Source organism: Coffea eugenioides, unplaced genomic scaffold (assembly GCF_003713205.1).
Source record: "Coffea eugenioides isolate CCC68of unplaced genomic scaffold, Ceug_1.0 ScVebR1_1205;HRSCAF=2021, whole genome shotgun sequence".
NCBI classification, from domain to species: Eukaryota; Viridiplantae; Streptophyta; class Magnoliopsida; order Gentianales; family Rubiaceae; genus Coffea; species Coffea eugenioides.
Genome location: NW_020861591.1, coordinates 1 through 19,835, shown reverse-complemented (window position 1 = coordinate 19,835; position 19,835 = coordinate 1). Strand labels below are relative to the sequence as shown.

The window sequence follows — 19,835 nt, the reverse complement described above, 5'->3', positions numbered from 1 at the left end:
CTTGAACTTGTGAACTGGAAGAGGTTTCGTGAACATGTCAGCAAGATTTTTCTTAATATTAATTTTCCAAACAAGTACTTTTTTCTTAGCAATAGTATCTCGAATGAAGTAAAATTTAACATTAACATGATTCATCATTTCATGATACATCTGGTTTTTAGTTAAGTGAATGACACTTTTACTATCATAGTAAATTGCAATAATACCTTGACGTAGACTAAACTCATCAAACAAATTCTTCAACCACAAGACTTCTTTAATTGCCTCGGTTAATTCATATATTCTGCCTCCGCAGTAGATAAAGTTTCAATAGGTTGGAAAGTAGCTTTTCAACTAATTGCACAACCTCAAAAGTGATATTCTCCTGTCAAAATCCTCAATATAGTCAAAGTCTATAAAACCAATCAAAGTGTCAATATTTCTCCCAAACTTCAGACAACTGTTTGAAGTCTTTCGCAAGTGTCTGAAAATCGACTTCATAGCCTATCAATATGCTTTTTCAGGATAAGACATATATCTGTTAATAACACTGACTGTTTGTGCGATATCTGAATGAGTACAAATCATTACATATATAATACTACTGACTGCATTGGAATAGGGAACCTGTGCTATATACTCTTCCTCTTCAACTGACTGTGGTGACTAAATAGCAAATAGTAAAAAATGACTAGTAAGAGAAGTAGTCATCGGTATAGCATATTTCATATTAAATTTCTCCAAGACTTTGTCAAGAAAATTTTCTTGAGTTAACAATAACTTTTCAACTCTTCGATCTCTCTTGATTTTCATGTCAAGAATTTTCTTAGCTACTACCAAATGTTTTATTTCAAATTTACTACTTAATTGCAACTTTAAAATGTGAATTTCTAACAAATTCTTGACAGCAATAAGTATGTCATCAACATAAAGTAACAAAAAAATGAAAGAACTATTATCTAACTTTTAGAAGTAAATACAACTATTATACATATTCCTTAAATAACCATGACCCAACATGAAAGTATTGGACCTCTTATACTACTGTTTTGAAGGCTGCTTCAATCCATATCAGGATTTCTTCAACAAACAAATATAGATTTCCTTTCCTTTAATTTCAAATCCCTGAGCTTATTTCGTATAAATTTTCTCTTCAAATTCATCATGTAAGAAAGTTGTCTTAACTTCAAACTGTTCCAACTCCAAATCATTCATGACAATCAAAGCAAGTAAAACATGAATAGAACTATGCTTAACAACAGGTGAAAATACATTTTTAAAATCAACACCTTGTACTTGACTATAGTCTTTTGCAATCAATTGTGCTTTGTACTTTACATCTTCAAATCCTAGAATACCATCTTTCTTCTTAAAAATTCATTTACATCCAATAATTTTCTTATCTAAACACGGCTCACAAGAATCTAAGTCCCATTTTGATGGAGAGATTTAATTTTTTAATTCATCGCAATCAACTACTTAACATAATCATCACAAGAAACTGCCTCTGAATAGGTAGTAGGCTTATCAACTCCATTAGTTTCTTTTGCAACAGACAAGCATATGCGATCAAATCTACATATCTTTGTGGTGGTCGAATATCCCTTTTTGGTCTAGTTTTTGCTATGAAATGTTGCTCCTCTTTAGGATTATTTTCATAAGTAGATTCAAGTGCAACTATTGACAATTGTTGAATGGAAAGATCAGAACTATCAATCTCAAACTCTACCTGCTTTTGCATCTTATCATCTGTATGACAAGAACTAGAAGATTCTTTGTTGAAAGATAACATAAAAAGTCCATCAAAAGAATATCTATGCTAATTATAAATTTTAAAAATTTGAAATCAGGACACCACAATCTGTGCCCTTTTACCCCAAAAACATATCCAAGAAAAATGAATTATTTGCTCGAGACACTAAATTTTCAACATTCACATACATGCATGCTGAACATTCAAAAATTTTTAAATCAGAATAATCAGTAGGAATACTTGATTAGACTTTTTCAGGAGTTTCAAAATCAAGATTTGCAGAAGGAGTACGATTGATAATGTAACAAACCATAGAGATTGTCTCTGTCCAAAAATTCTTTGTCAACCTAGCATTAGTGATCATATACCTTGCTCTTTCCAAATGTGTTCTGTTCATATGTTCGGTCATGCCATTTTGTTGAGACATCATTCTGACAGTGCAATGCCAAATAATTTCTTCATTCTTGCAAAATTCATCAAATTCACCATCACAAAATTTCATACTATTATCTTTTCTAAACCGCTTGATTTGTCTACCTGTTTGTTTCTCAATCAAAAATTTTTATTGCTTGAAAGTGAGGTAAACATCATTTTTATATTTAAGAAAATAAATCCAAACTTTCTTGAATAATTATCAATGAAAATTAACATATACCTGACATTACCTTTAGACGGAATACGAGATAGACCACATAAATCTGAATGAAAATAATCAAGAGTACTTTTCATCTTATGAATTACTGGTAAATTGAAACTAACTTTTTTCTGCTTCCCAAAGATATAATGTTCACAGAATTTCAATGGCCCAATACTCTAACCGCAAATAAGTCTCCTTTTACTTAGTATGCCCAAATTTTTCTCGCTCATATATCCCAAATGCATATGCTATAATTTGATAATATTAGAATTAGATAAAAATGATGACGAAATTGCAACAGAACTTGTGACAGTAGATCCTTACAAAAAAAAAAAAAAAACTACTAGACCTGCAAGTTTTCATAACAACAAGAGCACCTTTAAAAACCTTCATAGCATCATTTTCAATTGTTTATTTGCACTCAAGAGCCTCCAAAGTGTTCAAAGAGATGGGATTCTTTATCAAATCCAGAACATGTCTAGCATTAGTGAGCGTCCTCAAAATACCATCATACGTTTTAATTTGCATTGTACCCTTACCAATAACATCACAAATGACATATTGCCTATCAAAATAATTCTATCATTACAAGATTCATAAGTGGAAAACAAATCTCTATTGAGACACATGTATGTGATAAGAGCACTCAAAATCCAATATTCATTCATGTTTAGACCTTGTCCTGTCATCAATCACGAAGAAATTATTTCCTTCAATCTCATTAGTTGCAACACGAGTTTCGGCAGTTTTAATATTTTTCTCACCAGATTTCTCCTTTTGCTTTAATTTTTTAATTTAAAACAATTTACCCTAATGTGCCACATTTTATGATAATAATTGCACTCCAAATTTTTATGTTTAGATTTAAATCTATGACTGTCAAATTCTTTATTTTTTTTATTCTGCCCCTAACAACAAGACCTCCTGCCTGACCTCCATTAATTTTTTCAATAATATTCCTGTCTATCTGCTTCTAAGATTTTAATGCAGATTAAATTTTTATACAAAATTATTTCTTTTCTATAAATTTTAGTATCGTGAAAATATTTAAAGAACTGGGAAAGGGAATACAAAAGTAAAAGGGCCTGATTCTCATCATCAATTTTTGAATTTATATTTTCAAATCCATAATAATTGAATCAAATTTGTCAAGATATGAGAGAATAGATTTACCTTCAGTCATACGAAGCATATACAGACTTTTTTTTAAATAGAGTCGATTCTCAATTGTCTTCCTCATATACAAAGTTTGAAACTTGTCCCATATGACCTTTGTTGAAATCTCGGTGGCTACCTCCTGCAAAATCTTGTCAGAGAAATTTAAGATAATATTTGGACCAAACCTTCTTATTTGATGGGATTTTAATATAAGTACAAGTTTAAATCCAATATATACCCGTTTGACTGCAAGTATACAGGTCAACCAATAGTTTAGGTCATATATCGGGTCGATCCCATGAGAAAAATTGGACAATTGTCGGCACTGCTAAAGTTTCTCCATTATTTAGACGATCAATGAATTAAAAGAGATAAAACTATACTAAACTTATGCAAAAAAATAGTAAATGAAAGCTCCTTAGACTATGGTATCCTAACTACTCATGCAAGTGCTACTTTTGGATCATTGAGTACTACAATCTTGGCTAGTTATGGCGTAATTTCCTTATGTATGTGAAACCTACTTTCGTAGTGAATCAACTACACTTGTAACTAATCCATACCTACTCTCGTGGTTATGAAATTAGTTACAAGTTCATTTTCTATGAAATTACATGAAATGAATCACTAAAGCCACATAGGTGCATCTCTACTCTGGTGAGTGTACTTCCTAGGTTTAGCACTTCTTGAACTAGTGTTAAATCTCAATTTTCATTGAAGAAACAACACCTTAGATGATCACAAATAATGGTACCAAATTAATCATGATTTAAAGAGTTAAAGTGCTAAATAACTTGCTCAAAATAATAGTATCAAATAGTCAAATAATAAGCACTAACAATCATAGAAAGTTCAACCAAACCCAAACTTTTAAATACACATAATAACTATAAAATCTAAAACTTGTATATTAACTAAACTTAGAATCCAATACAAAAGATAAAGAGTTGGAAAGGTAAAGTAACCCTTGTCACATGAGTTCTCTCCTTGTCTTCTTCAACTCCATCTTTAGGGGAATAATTGGCTTGCATTCACTTGCCATGTGAAGATATTTTGAGGACTTAAATGCATTAGAAATGTTGGAATTGTGTTTGGAAATATTGTCATGTGGATAATTTTCTTGAAATTGGGCTTGTTGGCAGGGAGTTTCGTCCATTTATAAGAGGAAACTCTGTCAAAATTTTTCTAAAATCTCTTTCAATATTTCACTATGGCCAAAAAATTCTTCAAATTTTTGCACTTTTATTTGAAAAGGGCCAAATTGTTTCAACTTTATGTATCTAATTCTTCCACTTGTTGAAACTTTATATGTATTTTGAAAGATTTAGTCCTCATTTGACTTGGAAATGGTTATTATGCAATTAGAATTTTTGTATTTTAGAAAGTATATCCAGTAAAGAATGGAGAATTATGTCTATAATTTTGCATATTCAATGAGATTTCTCCTTTTTATTTAATTTTGCAAGTAAGTGATTAATATAGTCAATAAAAGCTATACTCTTCCTTTGATTATTCTTATATATTTTCTCTGAGGGAATATCTAGTTATTGTATTATATTTTAAAAGAAAAAAAGAAAAAAGGGAGAAAAGAAAAGGAAAAAAAGAAAAAAAGAGAAGAATAAGAGTTTTTCGTCTACTCCAATGATTCTTGTACCGAGTAACTAGAGGTTAGCATCTACAAATGTCGACATTCGTGTAAAAAGGTACTTGAATTAAGAGTATGCATTGCAACTTGAATACGTGAAATATTGAGTACGCAGGGATCTTCACCTAAAAGTGTCGATTTTCGCTTCAAAAGGTATTTGAGTAAAAATCAAGTATGAATAAGTCCCTCTTAGTCATGAAAATTGAGGAAGAGATGATTTTTGGAGGAGGATAGTTATAATTGACTATGTGATTTGCTTACTTGTGAAATTAGGCTAGGGTGAGAGATTAAGTTTAACTTGTTGAATTTAGGGCATAATTATCTTTCCTTTACTTGATATTATAAGTATTTAGTGTAAATTGAACAATTGTATAATAATTGTTTGTCAAGACATGAGGAATTAAATTTGAAAAAGTGCATATAATGTTTTCTTCATTTGAGTCATTGTAGTTAATTATGTGTGAATTGCTTGAGGACAAACAATGATTCAAGTGTGGGAGAATTGACAAGTAACTAATTTACGTTATATTTGAATGACATTTTATGTTATTTTTAGTCACTTTGGCAATATTGTAGGAAGAAAATGGATTATTTTGGCTATAATTAGTTTAAAATGCTCTCAAGTGATTAAATGAGGTTTTCGTTACTTTATACTTGCATTTTGTCCATAATTTGTACAAGAGTTGGAAATGTACTTCGTTTCGATAAAAAGGAAAGTTGACAGCTTTGACACATCTTTGTATTTTGGCTATAACTTGAGCTACAATAATCGAATTGAGATGATTCTTGAACCATTTTGAATATAAGAGATAGATCTACAATTCATGTGAAGACATCAAAATTCATTTTTAAGGTTTTCTAGGTCAAAAAGTCGAATTACAGTAGCTAATTTTCTATGGTCGAAGCTGAGACAAGGTAATGAGCAGTCAAGGGTATTTTTATCATTTATCTGCTACACAAATCCAAATGAGGTGATTCTCGATGCATTGGAAAGCTAACTCAAAGGGTTACAAGTTTCATGTTTTGGTCAAAAGTTAATTTAGCTTCTATCATCAACAAAAGTTCAGTTGAAATTGAGGCAAAATTGAAGATTGAACAGAAATTGCTAAGAATGGCAGGGGAGTAATCCGTCCAACCATCCGGCCGGATTCTGGTTAGAAATACCCTTGATTGCTCACTGCCTTGTCTCAGGTTCGACCATAGAAAATTAGCTACTGTAATTCGGTTTTTGACCTGGAAAACCTTCAAACTGGATTTTGATATCTTCACATGAATTATAGATCTATCTTTTATCTTCAAAATGATTCAAAAATCATCTCAATCCGACCATCGTAGCTCAAGTTATAGTCGAAATATGAAAATCTGTCAAAGCTATCAACTTTCCTTTTTATCCAAACGAAGTATATTTCCAACTCCTATACAAATTATGGACAAAATGCAAGTACAAAGTGACAAAAATCTCATTTAATCACTTGAGAGCACTTTAATCTAATTATAGCCAATATAATCCATTTTTTTCATACAATATTGCCAAAGTGGATAAAAATAACATAAAATGTCATTCAAATATAACGTAAATTAGTCACTTATCATTATTCATCTCAGCAAAATATACATCTGTCACACTCTTTGTATCACTAAATCAACTTCGTTTTGAATCAAAATAGGCTACATCTTGAGCTGCCATATCCCAAAATTGACATTCCTGTCGAATTTCTCAACAACAATCTTTGTTATTATCATTGTTGACACAAAACTCAAAACTTTCAAAGAAACTCTGATACCAGTTTGTTAAGTCTGACCCCAAGAAATTGACAAAAGTGTTTTTGACAATCTCAAAAGACCAATAACAAAGTAAAAATAAATAAAATAGAAACACAGTAATTTACGTATTTCGATCAAATTAACCTACGTCCACAGGCGGAGGAGGAGCAAAATTTTACTATGAAGAAGAGAGTACAAAAATGTTTTAGAAAAGTGTTTCTAGACCCAAAATACCTAATACTCAAAACACAAGAGAGTCTAAAATATTTTACTTAATAAAAGATTTAATGACCCAAAGGCTCAAATAATCCACTAAAACTTTCTTGGTTTGGTGTACTTAATTCTATCATAGGCCCACTCTACTTAGTCAACTAAGGAAAAAAAACTCATTTACAAAAAATGATGTGGGTCAAAGCCACACATAACAGCAGTCAATTATTGTCGGTACTTCATGGTCCATAACTTAGTGCTGAATATTGATTTGAGAAAAGGGCAACTAACAGGCTTTTCAGTTTTCAATGTTTAAACAGTCAGAACGGTTCACTCTTTTTTTTTTAGTTAAATTACCAAGCACCGATTGTGATTTTGCATGTTGTTACATGATTCCTACTAAATCTAGAATTTCATGTAAAGTGATGGTTTTGCATGTCTACATGATTTTTCTATGATTTTATGCAAAGTGTTCAGAACCTTATTCTGTTTAGTACTTTGACTAAGTTAATACTGGCATTTCAACTAACACATTACGTATATATATCCACATGATTTTTCTATGATTTTATGCAAAGTGGTCAGATCCTTATTCTGTCTAGTACTTTGAGTAGGTTAGCACTGGCATTTCAACTAACACATTACGTAGATTCATTTCCAAATTCAATGAATATTATACTTCATTTTATCTTATTCAAATTCATATAAAAACTGTAAAATTGAACAACTAACAAGTCATAAAAGAGAGCACTTAAAACATTCATGCAACTAACAAATATGTAAACAATTTAGTTTTAATTGAAATCACAGTACATGTCACCCAAACCCAAGCAAACAACAAAAGATTTTCTTATATTTCACCTATAATCAACTAACTAATTTTCATATCATAATTAGATTTTTTTCTTCTAAGACAAAAGGGAAAAAAATTCATGGATTAATTTAAATGTATCCATATTGAACATGCCATTATAAAATTAGTAGGAAAAAGGAATAGTTGTTATTTGTGCTTTATGCTGCATTGTCTTCAAATAAAATTATAAAAACAATAGAAGAAAAATGAAAAAGAGAATACTTAACCACCTTTGTCAATAAAATCGTAATTGATGATAATGAACATTTACATAGAAATAATTAAATATAATGGATAAAAATTCCCTTGTGGATTATATAATTACAGAGAGTTTATATACTAAAAGTATGTACATAAACAAATTAAAAAGTGGTACCAAAAAATTAAAATAATAGTGCAGCTAACTTTATACTAAAGGACTTCATCAAAAAGCCACCTCATTCAACTCATATTACATGATAAATAATACTTGTCTTCTCTACAAATAATTAGGTTTTATATGAAATTAAAATTATGGAAAACCTGAATCAAAAGAAAAAAGAAATACCATTCACATACTTTATTCTTAAATAATTAACCGATTGTAATTTTACAATTAAATAGTCAGTATTGATATTGCAAATACTATTCATGAAGTGATTAATAATTTATTCAAATCTTAGTTTTTAATTATTAAAATCTGATAATTTTACTAGAAAGTACATCACATATTTTATTTTCAATAGGAAAAAGACATATCTCAACCCCAATAGATAAATGAGCATGCAAAGTCATAGAGGGAGGAAAGTAGATGCATAGTACAATAATCGAAATGATAAAGATCTAACAAGTCAATTTATGCTGTATTCTAATGCCCTTTTTAAAATTTTAGTAGCACTTGCAAATTAGATTTGTTTCTCATATGCATACTTGATGTCTGCATATATATTTTCTTCTCAAAAACATTATTTTGAACTGTGCAAAAAAGTACAATTTATAATTTAAGGGTAATCACAACACCTTTGGTAAAACATGATAATATTAACAATTGTTATAAAGTTCAATCCAAATTTTAGTAGCTACAAAAATATCATATTTAGGTTATTATACTTACATGCAAAGCATGTATAGTATTTTCCTTTATGCACGTGAATATTTTTTTTTTCAAGATATAAAATCTTTAACATATTAAGTTTTTGTGTAAAAATTTGACTATTGGCATAAAATAAATTAAGCTACTATATATTGAACACAATTAAGTAATTGGTAATTGTAGAAAATGTTTATTGTGTAGAAAACAATTACAATTTTATTGTACATTTTACAGTTATAAAATCTCTAAAGATGGTAGATTATCATATTTAAGCTAAGTTGTTAATATAATATTGACTAAGAAACCATATAAAAAAATTAAGCAATTGTTAGTTGTACAAAATGTTTATTTTATACAAAGCAATTAAAAGTTTATTAAACTCTGAAGATGGAAGATTATCACATCTAAACTAAATTGTTACATATTTTATTTGGATTGTGACAATAAGAAGAGGAAATTTTCTATGTTCTATCAAACCAGTGTATACAACAAAAACTAACCAAAATATATACTAAAACATTATGATTTGGATACAACAATTTTTTATCAATTTTAGTAGTTGAAAGCCTTTTGTTATATATTTTTATAATTATCAATAATTTTTTTGACATTTTCTTATTCAATATGACATAATATAGTGAATTTAATCATCAATTTAACCTTTTGTTTTCTCATTAATTGTTTATAATCTTTTGTCTTCTTATTAATTGTGACTTTCTTCTAAACCAATATGTATATAAAATAGCTAGCTTTAATTATCATGCATAAGAATATAATAATTGCAAATAATTTTAACACATACAATAATTTGAGATGCAGAAAATGATTGGTGAATATAGTTGTAAGTGGATAGTTTTTAATTTTAATTACCAACATTTTTGAGATGTAATTTATTAAAACTTTTCATTTTTTTATTAGTATTATGATTGAAATGCAATAATTCTAATTAAAAGACATGCGAGTAATTTAGGCATAACAAAAACTAAAATCAAAATATGCTTATACTTACACTTTCTACTGCTAAGACTCATCACACTTTTTATATAGTGATAATTAAATATCCACTTTACATAAAATCACAGAAAATTACGTGGATATTTTAAAATATTAGACAGTCCTGCAATAATGTGCAAACACTGCAAAGTCAGGGGAGGTCACTAGTGATTTATTCTTTTTTATTTTTGGTTTGCATTTTGCAGTTGACTTTGCAATGCACTTGATGCAAGTTACTTCAACAGAAAGGAGCTGAGCTTTCTTGTTTTCGTCTATTTTTCTTTTGGTAAAATTCTTTAAAGAAAGTGATTTGTTAAATATTTTAAAAGGAAAATTCGTTCTTTAAAGGCTTTGAGAACTGCTGCACAAATTGATTATCAAATTTAGAATAGCATAACAGTAAACTTTAAAACATATTGACCTTTGACAGATGCAAAGGCACTGGCTTCCCAAGAACTTTTAGTCGAATTTAGAAGATTTTGAGTTTTTTTTTTCTTTTATTAAGATCCTGAGTTAGTTAATTTATTGCTAATTGGTTTTCAAGATGAATATCAAAATTCTTTATGGTGGTATTCGGGTTAGATTTCAGCTTTTATTCGTGAAGATGTTTATTGTTACATTCTTCACTGGGCTTTTTCCCCACATGAAATTCACCTAAATCAATAGATGACATGCAAAAGTTCATCACAAACTTGCTCAAACTTTTTCAGTCTGCACGAAATTGACATGAATAAGCAAGGGCAGTGCTTAGGATTCTTGCCCTCTATAAGAAAGTGAATATCGAATTAGGTAATACACATAGTCGAACATCAGATATGATGTGTCCATGAGCACAAGGGCCAACAGACAACAGATAAAGAAGGACGTCGCCGCGAGGAGCCTGTCGTCGGTAATCACGACTTTCTGCACTAGTAATGCTTGACCAGCTGCTACGATTGTGAAGACCGCAGAGTAGAAGAAGGCAATGACGACCGTCACATAGTAGAAGGGCAGGGAAACATAAAAATCCTCAGTTTCGAATCGCATATTGACGATCGCAAGCAGAGGCCCCATGGTGAACAGGGCGGAGAACAGCCCTGAAGCTAAGTAGAACATCAACAAGCCGAATTCCCAGCGCCGATTCTTGAGAAGAATGGCCTCTCCAGTCGTTTGATCGAAACCTCCAGGTACAGTAAAAATTGCAGCAAAGTTTACGGTACCAATGAGGACAGACACAATCAACGCAGCGTTGGCCAATTCTTTCACAGTTTTCTCAGCACTTTCACGTAGGCTTGCATGTTTCGTCTCGAATACTTGTTTTGCTGTCTTCCCATCAGAATTTTGTAGTTCCCAGAGATATGGATAACAGTCATATTGAACCCGCTGTTGAGCCAAAGATCAATCATAAGTTGCAAATAGTCCGGAAAAGAAAATAAAACAATATACAACAGGCAATGCAAACTGGTATTAATTTAATTTGGTACCTTAAACCAGAGGACTTCCCACATCATTTGCTGAAAAACTCCAGGGGGAGTGCTGGGAGGGGATTCCAGGCGTGCTGCGAGATGTATAATGCTATTTCCTTCGTGATCAATATCACTTAACATCATCTCCATGTTAGTACTACTAGTCCTCAAGTAGTCGTACAAGAACCATTTTTTCTCCTGCACTGCAATTTGCAGTATATTCCTTCCTTTTCCATCGATGGTATATGCAGCTTCAGGGTAGACACTGAGGATTTCCTGAACTACCTCAATGATGCCCAGTCTCGTTGCTTGTATTAGTGGATCTGGCATCCTACCTTCATGATCTTTGTCCTCTGTATGCACATAGTGGCTCCAATCTTCTCTTCTGATTAACCTTTCTGCAAGCATTAGTGCAACTGCATGGCTTTGCTTTGCATCATCAATTTCTTTAAGCCAAGGAAAACCTAGAGGCAAATACATCAAATTGGAAAAACCATTAATGAGTAACTCCAATGTGGGCGGATTTCGTCAGGGAGATGCAGAAATAGTACTTCAAGACCCATTACGTGTCCTAGGCTTTTTGTTCTTCTTAGCAACTGTTCTTTTGGCACAAATCTTCTGGGTTTTTTTAAAAAGAAATTGGCCGAAATGAATTTCTAGACTTGCGATTGCTTATTTATATTTATTCTACGACATGCCGATGAATAAAAGATATGTGAAGTAAAAGGAAATTGAACAGAGCTTGCAGGCCAAGCTTCATAGCACTTGAAAACAAAATTCTTACATTGTTTAGGCATGAAAAGAAACTAATTTAGTCAAAGGAAATAAGACGTTCTTGTAACTACTAAGGTAGGCTACACAAACTATGCTTCAACTCTCAAAAGAAGAATTTGGGGAAAACAAAATTTATCAACATATTCTATCATCACGAGCATGAGTGCATATGTAGTAGATGCAAGAAGATGCTTTACCTAAGATATAATTGACAGAAGAAGATCTGTCCAATTTATGAATGGAAGCTGAATTGCTTGGTTCTTCTGCACTGTTGACAGGTAGCGATTCCTTGTTCAAGACCGGAATACCTGCCAGCAACACACCGAACTGATAGTATCACTCTTTCAAAATTTTGAGGGCATCCTCAAAAAAACCAGCTGGCAGATAAAATGGTAGTTCAAATTGCTTCTCCATGGATCCCAAAACCATTAAACACTAAATTAGATGATTTTTAGCGTCTCCAGGCTAAGCACAAATTCATGTCACCTGAACATACTACAAGAGGGGAATAATCATATGCTTGATAGGATCTGCATTGACTTCAAAACCATATCACATTCAGCCCAATGATTATTGTCAATTTGCCTAATCAGCTATGCGGGTAGAGTACTTAAGTACTTGAAAAGAACTATGTTGCAACTTCCATGTGGGTAACAATACAGCACTTACACCAATAGATTATAGCTCGGAGTATATGCAGAGGAATGAGGGACTTCCTGCCAAGATCGTTGAGCGTGTAGGCAGAAACACTCCTGAAGGACTCTGGTTTTGCAGCCAAAAGATGGAAAGCAGTTTTTCCTTTTTCATTACGTTTGCCAGCAAGATCAGGATACGACTCCAATATGCCAATTGCCAAACCTGTTTGATACAATAGAGCGAAACATGGAGGAAGCAGTAAACTTGAAAAGGACTAACATTTAATGCAACAACATCCCACATCATATTCCACCAGCATAGACCTAGATAAAAGATAAGATAGCATAGCATAATCTGATAAACTGAACAAGCATTGAGTTCAAATTCAGCAACAAACTTTATTTTTGCAGAGACAATCAAAATTTTACTTGATAGAGAAGCTTACTGTAATATCCTCCAATTACAGCAGCATGAAGGATTGTGCATCCATCATTCCTCCTCATCATGCAATCACCGATGTACTTTTCCAGAAGTGAGAAAACTTCCTTTTTCCCACATGCAGCAGCCACAAAAAGAGGGGTTTCACCCAGTTTGTTTCTCTCAGACACTAAATCCTTTTCTGTCCTTAACATGATCTCTGCAACATCCTTGTGGCCAAATCTTGCAGCTTCATGCAATGCAGTGTGGCCATTGACATTCTTTGCCTTCAGATTTTCAATTGTCACAAGACCATCCTGGAGAAGTAATCTGAAGGCATCCACATTTCCGTAAACGGCCAGAAAATGGAGAACAGTATCACCACGTTTATCAAGTGGTTTCACACCTTCTTCCCTCCAGAAACTGCGAAAGGTTTCTACTGACTGTTTTTTTCCCTCTAAGACTGCTCTATAAGCAGCAGATCGGTTGCTCCTATCCTCGTTGATTCTTGAGCTTGCCATTTTTGGACAGGCACAGAAAAAAATTCTTATGAGAGTGCTGTATCAAGTAAATCATCCACATATAGCATCAGAATTTCGTGTATGCGAAATGCCAAATTGGTAATGTACCACTCAACAAAAGAAAAGCTTGGAGGAAATGACAAGCAAGGAATTGCTTTAGTGCCAAAGGTGGACATTAACAAACACTAAAAAGATTACCACGATTTGGAAGAATCTTATAAAATGGTTTAGTGCCAAAGGTGGACATTAACAAACACTAAAAAGATTACCACGATTTGGAAGAATGTTATAAAATGGTTTAAAAGCTTGAACATTGGCCCCTCCAAAATGTGATAATGGAAGCTCTTAGTCTCAGACCGCACCAACTGCCAAGCCTGCTTTCACTGTATTGACCTTCAAAGTTCAAACACAAGGAAAGAGCAATGCCCACCCACCCCCCTTCCGACTCCTCCGACTAAAGTTTGGAGAATTCATTTTTTTTTTATTTCGGGATGATGTTCGTACTCCTTACAAATGGAATCCAACCACTTGAGAAAATCACATGCTCTTGAAATATATTTTATAATCTAAAATCAAATCATTTCATACATTAAAAAGTCATAAAATAATTAGCAAAAAAAGAATACCATCCAAGTTTTACAACAAAATTTTCGATTGAAATATTCAAATTTCCATGACACGTGCAAAAGAGATATCTTACCAAAAGTTGTGTCGTACCTCCATTTATTGATTTCACAATTTTAGAAAGAATATGTTTAACAATAGCAAGGTTTTGAATTTACTTAATATGATTAGATTTTTTTTTTTTGGGAACTCAATTCATGATTTTCTAAAACAAATGAATATCATTAGAAATGGGTGACATGAAAAAGTTGGGCAGGAAAAAGAAGAAAAGAGGAAAATGGAGATAAGGTAAAAATGAAACTTTATAGAGTTTATCTGTAAAAGCTAGGTGTGACTTAATAACAGGAGGCAAAGTGCAACAAAAATATTGCCATGGAGGAAAACGAGTTTCGACTGACCAAAACGAGTTTCGACGCTTTCACTATTAAATTAACTCATGTTATCATCCAAATCTTTTTTTTTTTTTAGTTTTTTCTAGAAGGGAGTAAATTTAACTTTTACCACTAGACCAAAACCTTTTAATCATCTTTATCTTACTTATTAATACTTACCAAATATTTCATTAACTGCAAAGAATGAATGCAGTTAATTGAAAGGCACTAATGAATTATAGCATATCTTTGAATTATGCAATTAAACTTTCTCGACATTACGTTATCATTTGAAGAGTTGTACTTTAGTGCAGTTCAAGCACATGAAAAAGCTCATTTGTGCCCTGCAATTGCTAGTTTTTCCATCCAATTGACTCACGGTCTCACACTGGAGTGGCCTTTTCTTCTTCCCCTTCATATATTCTGCGTCTAGCTTCAATTACCTGTAACAGATATATCAATCCACACGAGTAAAAGTCAGGCAGCTAGCTGATTTAGTAGTAGTACAACAAGATTTTACTAATCACTAACGAATTGCGTTCTAGAATTAACTGAAGTGAAATAATGTGAAAGAAAATTCCAACCTGATTTTCCCAGTTTGTCAGGCCTGTGATGATGGACAAGAGAAGACTTTGCACCGTGGCTCCAGCGACCAGTCCATTCCAGAGACCCATTCCTCTTAAATGCAGTGCAAATCCCAGGATTAAAGCCACCGGAATTCCAACCAGATAATATGCCCCAAGATTTACATAAGCTCCTAAGTGCTGCCATCCACTTCCTCTTGCTACCCCTGGTGCCAAAAGATGGCATTGGCTTAGAAGATGATAGGAAATAAAGGTTCAATGTCTTGCCTACTTTGACATTCTTCTATGATGTCCTGAGCTTACCGTTTAAAGTTCTGAATTCGAAAAATGGTGGATTTTTTGCCTATGGAACATTCATATGTTTTATAGTGAAGAAATTCTGTTTATATATCAGCCAACATGAAATCAGACCTTAAGCTAATAGAAAGCAGACAATCCGGTGAAAAAAGTTTATCAGTTCAGAACGTTTCATTAGCTTCAGTGATATGATTATTGTGTTCTTGACAACTTCAATTTTCTTTGTTCCATCTTCATGGTCATACGTGTATATCTGTCAATACTTATGCCTGACCAAAGAGGACCATTATCATTTTCAGTCCACATGGGATGCATTATATATCAGGTTCTCAGGGCTCAAACTATGCTGCCAAATTACTCTGGATAAAGAGTAAAGACTACGAGCGAGATGAATTTTGCAAGTCAAACTCTATTTCCTTTGCTGAATGATGTCAGGGAGATTTACATTATATGTATAATGTTAGTTCTTTCCAAATTGCAATACCACCTCGGATGTCTTTCCAACTAGTCAAAAGATTAAGAAAGCTTAAAGCCAAGACAGCAAAATACCTGATAATACTGCTTGTGTGCCATCCATGATGATGGAAATGCATAGAAGATAAGTCATGCGTTTGACATAGTCAATAACTTCTTTCTCGTCGCTGAAGGCATATCCAAGTATGGAACGGCAGACATATAAAGTTATGCTTGCCAGAAAAAATTCTGATACAGATTCTAATAGTACCGTACAAAGAGCAATTCTTGCTGCCACTGGATTCCCAGCTCCTAGCTCATTTGATATCCGTGTACTATACAATACAAAAGATATTCTTTTTAGACAAATCTTACTTTGCATGAAATCATAACACTTTTCCGTTGTATAAGTAAAAACACCATATTCAATTTATCAATGCATCTTAGTATAAGGGCAAACCTTGCAGCAACACTAAAAGAGTACGGTATGAGGTAGTGCAGTGAAGTAATGGTTAAGCTGCTCAAGGGAAATACAGAATCAGTAAGAATTAGTTTTCAGGTTCTAATCGCAGTATGAAAGTGCTGACAAATAAGCTTACCATATAGATAGCACAGAGGTCTCTAGCTTAGGATTTGGTGACAGGCCAGACAGCAACACAACTATCTCAAATGCCCACCACTCCAAACTACCATCATCAGGAAGATTAACAGATAGTAAAGAACCAGAGGACAAGAAATATCTGGACAATAGGAGAGGCTTAAGGATTAAAACTTACCAAATCATTACAGCGGAAGGGATAGCAAAACGGAAGAATCCCCCCATTGTTTGAAAAGCATCCATTGAGAAAGGAACACGAGTTTTTTTACAGGAAGAAGAATACTTCACATACAGCACAAGCAAGATGGCGTTTAACCAATATGATATACCAATTGACAAAGCTGCTCCAGCATTCCCAAGCTTCAACTTGAATACAAGAACCCAACAAAGAGGTAGTTGTAAGGATACCGATGCAACTGTACTAAGCAGCATTGGAAAGACTAAACTCTGAGTCTGGAGAAAGCAACCAAGTGACTGGAGAATGACATAAGGGAATAGTGTAGGTATGAGCCAGATCAAGTATTTGCCAGCCTCAGTTGCAATTACAGGATCTTGGCCAGTGAGTATTAACAGCTTGTCAGTGAAGATCCACAGAAGGGATATTGGTATACAAACTATAAAGAGACATATGATGGCCCCATAAGTATAGGTTCCAAGTCTCTGGTATTGTTCTGCTCCAAAAGCCTGACCACACAAGGTCTCCAGTGCACTTGACATCCCAAACTGCAACGTAGTTAATTTGTTTCATTTCTTAATAAACATATTTCAAGAGCACATATCTAGTTGATAGTGAATTTAATTAGTATAATCACAGGTTATAAGTGGAATCAAGCTTTGTAATGTGCAGTGTAAGTATTCATCATCATCGTCATCATTGTTAATGTTACTAGATTTTTTTAAATCACAATGACAATTCTACTATGAATACGCCATTTCTCTTGTATTTTCTGCAAGTAACTATTCAGAACGCTATGTTACGTGTGTTCAACAATTTATCTAATTTGACTACTTCAACCTTTCTAGTAGAACAGTGAGAAGGCATGACACACTATATGTGCACCATGTGGCATGCATAAGTGCCTCACTAAGTAATGATAGTGAGTCATACCTGTGATAACTTAGTGGTACAAGTTCAGCACCACCTAATAATTTATGTATGATTGGATCTGGTGTTATAGACCCTGGTCCGCATTGGGCATTCTACATAAATAGTGCAGAGTCAAGAAGAGCCAATTTCTTGGTAGGGTGGGAGGTTAAGGGTTCAAATCTTGTCTCCCATCGTTTTATCGGTATATGTGGTTTTTCCAAATCTATACGGGTGTACAGTGCACCCACATAGTCCGATGGTAATTCAATCCCCGTCGGTTCTTCAATTGATCTGGTTGGATTTCCCCCTAGAATAGGCAAGTGTAGGAGTAGAAGTAGAGTAGATGGTGATAGTTGACAAAAAAAAAAAAAAAAGAAGAAGGAAGAATAGCCAATTTCTGTGAGACACAGTTCTTGTAGGGTGGATTTTTATCAAACAGTTCCCTAGTACACTACATTTTCTCATATTAATTAATTTTCCCTTGCTTTGGTTATCGAAAATATAGCATATGCATCTCAGAGTATATATTCTAGTCCTAGACGAAGATTTGACTGACTATAATTTTGTGGATAATTGAATGATAATCTCAACAGCATGTATCAGATGAACATTTCGGGGTATTATCTATTATGGGAAAGGACTTACAAGAACACTGAAGCCAGTAACATTGGAAAAAGATGTGGCAATGGAGGCACCAGAGAGTTGGAGTTGGCCAAGGTGGCCTAACATAAAGATTGGAGAAACTCTCAAGAGATATTGTCCCACAGCTGCTACCATCATCGGAAGTGCTATGCCATTTACCCTTTTCAACTCTTCCACATAAATCTTCCAAGTTGCCACCCTTGTTGATCCTGTCTCCTTATCATTTTCTGGCAGCAGCGCCTCTTCCATGCTCTCTCTTTTTTCTTGCAGGACAACTCCCTTGTACTTCCTGAATCTGGAGATTTTCTACAATATCAGAAAAGAATATTATAGTGATAAGTAAATGAACAACTAAACAAATATCTGCTTGACTGTACAGAAAGCCGTATCCATCACGAACCTGGAAAAAGAGGTACCAGAGAGCCACTCAAAACAGTTATCTAGCAGATGTGAGAAAAAGTTCAGTAGAAACTTCTCTCCATCCTATCCAGCCTGAATCAACCATTTGCCGTTTTTTGTCCTTTTGTTATTGTTTTTCTTGCTGGGGAATCTGTAAATGCACCCAATTATAGGAAGAATATCTGAGAGTTCATTGAAAGTAAAAACTTAAATCCTTTCCATCTAACCTGTCACGACCCGAATCTAAGAGGTGGGTCGTGACCAAGGACTGATCCAAGCAAATTACTATGTAACCATTGGACCTTTTGTCATTCATTTTTTTAACCTCTTGCTTTTACCGATGTGGGAGACCTTTGTCATTCTTTTTTTTAACCTCTTGCTTTTACCGATGTGGGATGCGGGACTAGAGGTGGTTCCCATCGCACGTGATACTTAGCCCCTTGCACTTTCTTATATAGGAAGAACCATAATCCACTGGTTCAAACTCACCCGAAATAGAGACCACGCTCGGTCCAAGGGTTGATCCAATACTATACAACCATTGGACCTAAGCTTTTAAACTTTTCGGGTTGACCCAAGCAATTTACTATGTAGCCATTGGATCTATACCTTTAAACCTTTGCCATTGGACATAAGCCTTTAAACCTTTTGAGCTGACCCAAGCAATTTATTATGTAGCCATTAGACCTAAGCCTTTAAATAATTCCTTTCCTCTTGCTTTTACCGATGTGGGATGCGGGACTAGTGGTGGTCCCCGACGAACGGGGCACTTAGCCCCTTGCACTTTCTTGTGTAGAAAGAACTATAATCCGCTGGCCAAGACTCACCTCACACCATATTTATTCTAATATCAACTGTCACAACTCGAATCTCAAAGTTGATCCCAAAGTCACACCGAAACCACGCGAGATTCACTTTGATAC

General features: G+C 33.5%; 2 protein-coding genes across 4 annotated transcripts; both read right to left on the bottom strand.

Annotated features, from left to right (window-relative positions):
- Positions 1-10,691: 10,691 nt before the first annotated feature.
- On the bottom strand, positions 10,692-14,133 carry LOC113755110. The gene is made up of 5 exons (XM_027299180.1): positions 13,365-14,133; positions 12,953-13,141; positions 12,481-12,591; positions 11,528-11,973; positions 10,692-11,426 (listed from the first exon to the last, which is right to left on the bottom strand). The coding sequence occupies exons 1-5, from the start codon at positions 13,855-13,857 to the stop codon at positions 10,812-10,814; spliced, it is 1,854 nt and encodes a 617-aa protein (XP_027154981.1). The 5' UTR covers positions 13,858-14,133; the 3' UTR covers positions 10,692-10,811.
- Positions 14,134-15,083: 950 nt separating this feature from the next.
- Positions 15,084-19,037, bottom strand: LOC113755111 (protein DETOXIFICATION 14-like). 3 transcript variants are annotated; one of them, XM_027299181.1, is made up of 8 exons: positions 18,914-19,037; positions 18,517-18,819; positions 16,963-17,507; positions 16,786-16,872; positions 16,647-16,703; positions 16,283-16,521; positions 15,437-15,642; positions 15,084-15,295 (listed from the first exon to the last, which is right to left on the bottom strand). In XM_027299181.1, the coding sequence occupies exons 2-8, from the start codon at positions 18,760-18,762 to the stop codon at positions 15,236-15,238; spliced, it is 1,440 nt and encodes a 479-aa protein (XP_027154982.1). In that variant the 5' UTR covers positions 18,763-18,819; positions 18,914-19,037; the 3' UTR covers positions 15,084-15,235. The 3 variants fall into 3 exon arrangements, with proteins under 3 accessions (XP_027154982.1, XP_027154983.1, XP_027154984.1); XM_027299182.1 differs by having other exon boundaries at positions 18,517-18,808; XM_027299183.1 differs by lacking the exon at positions 18,914-19,037 and adding an exon at positions 17,893-18,178 and having other exon boundaries at positions 15,087-15,295; positions 18,517-18,584.
- Positions 19,038-19,835: the final 798 nt, after the last annotated feature.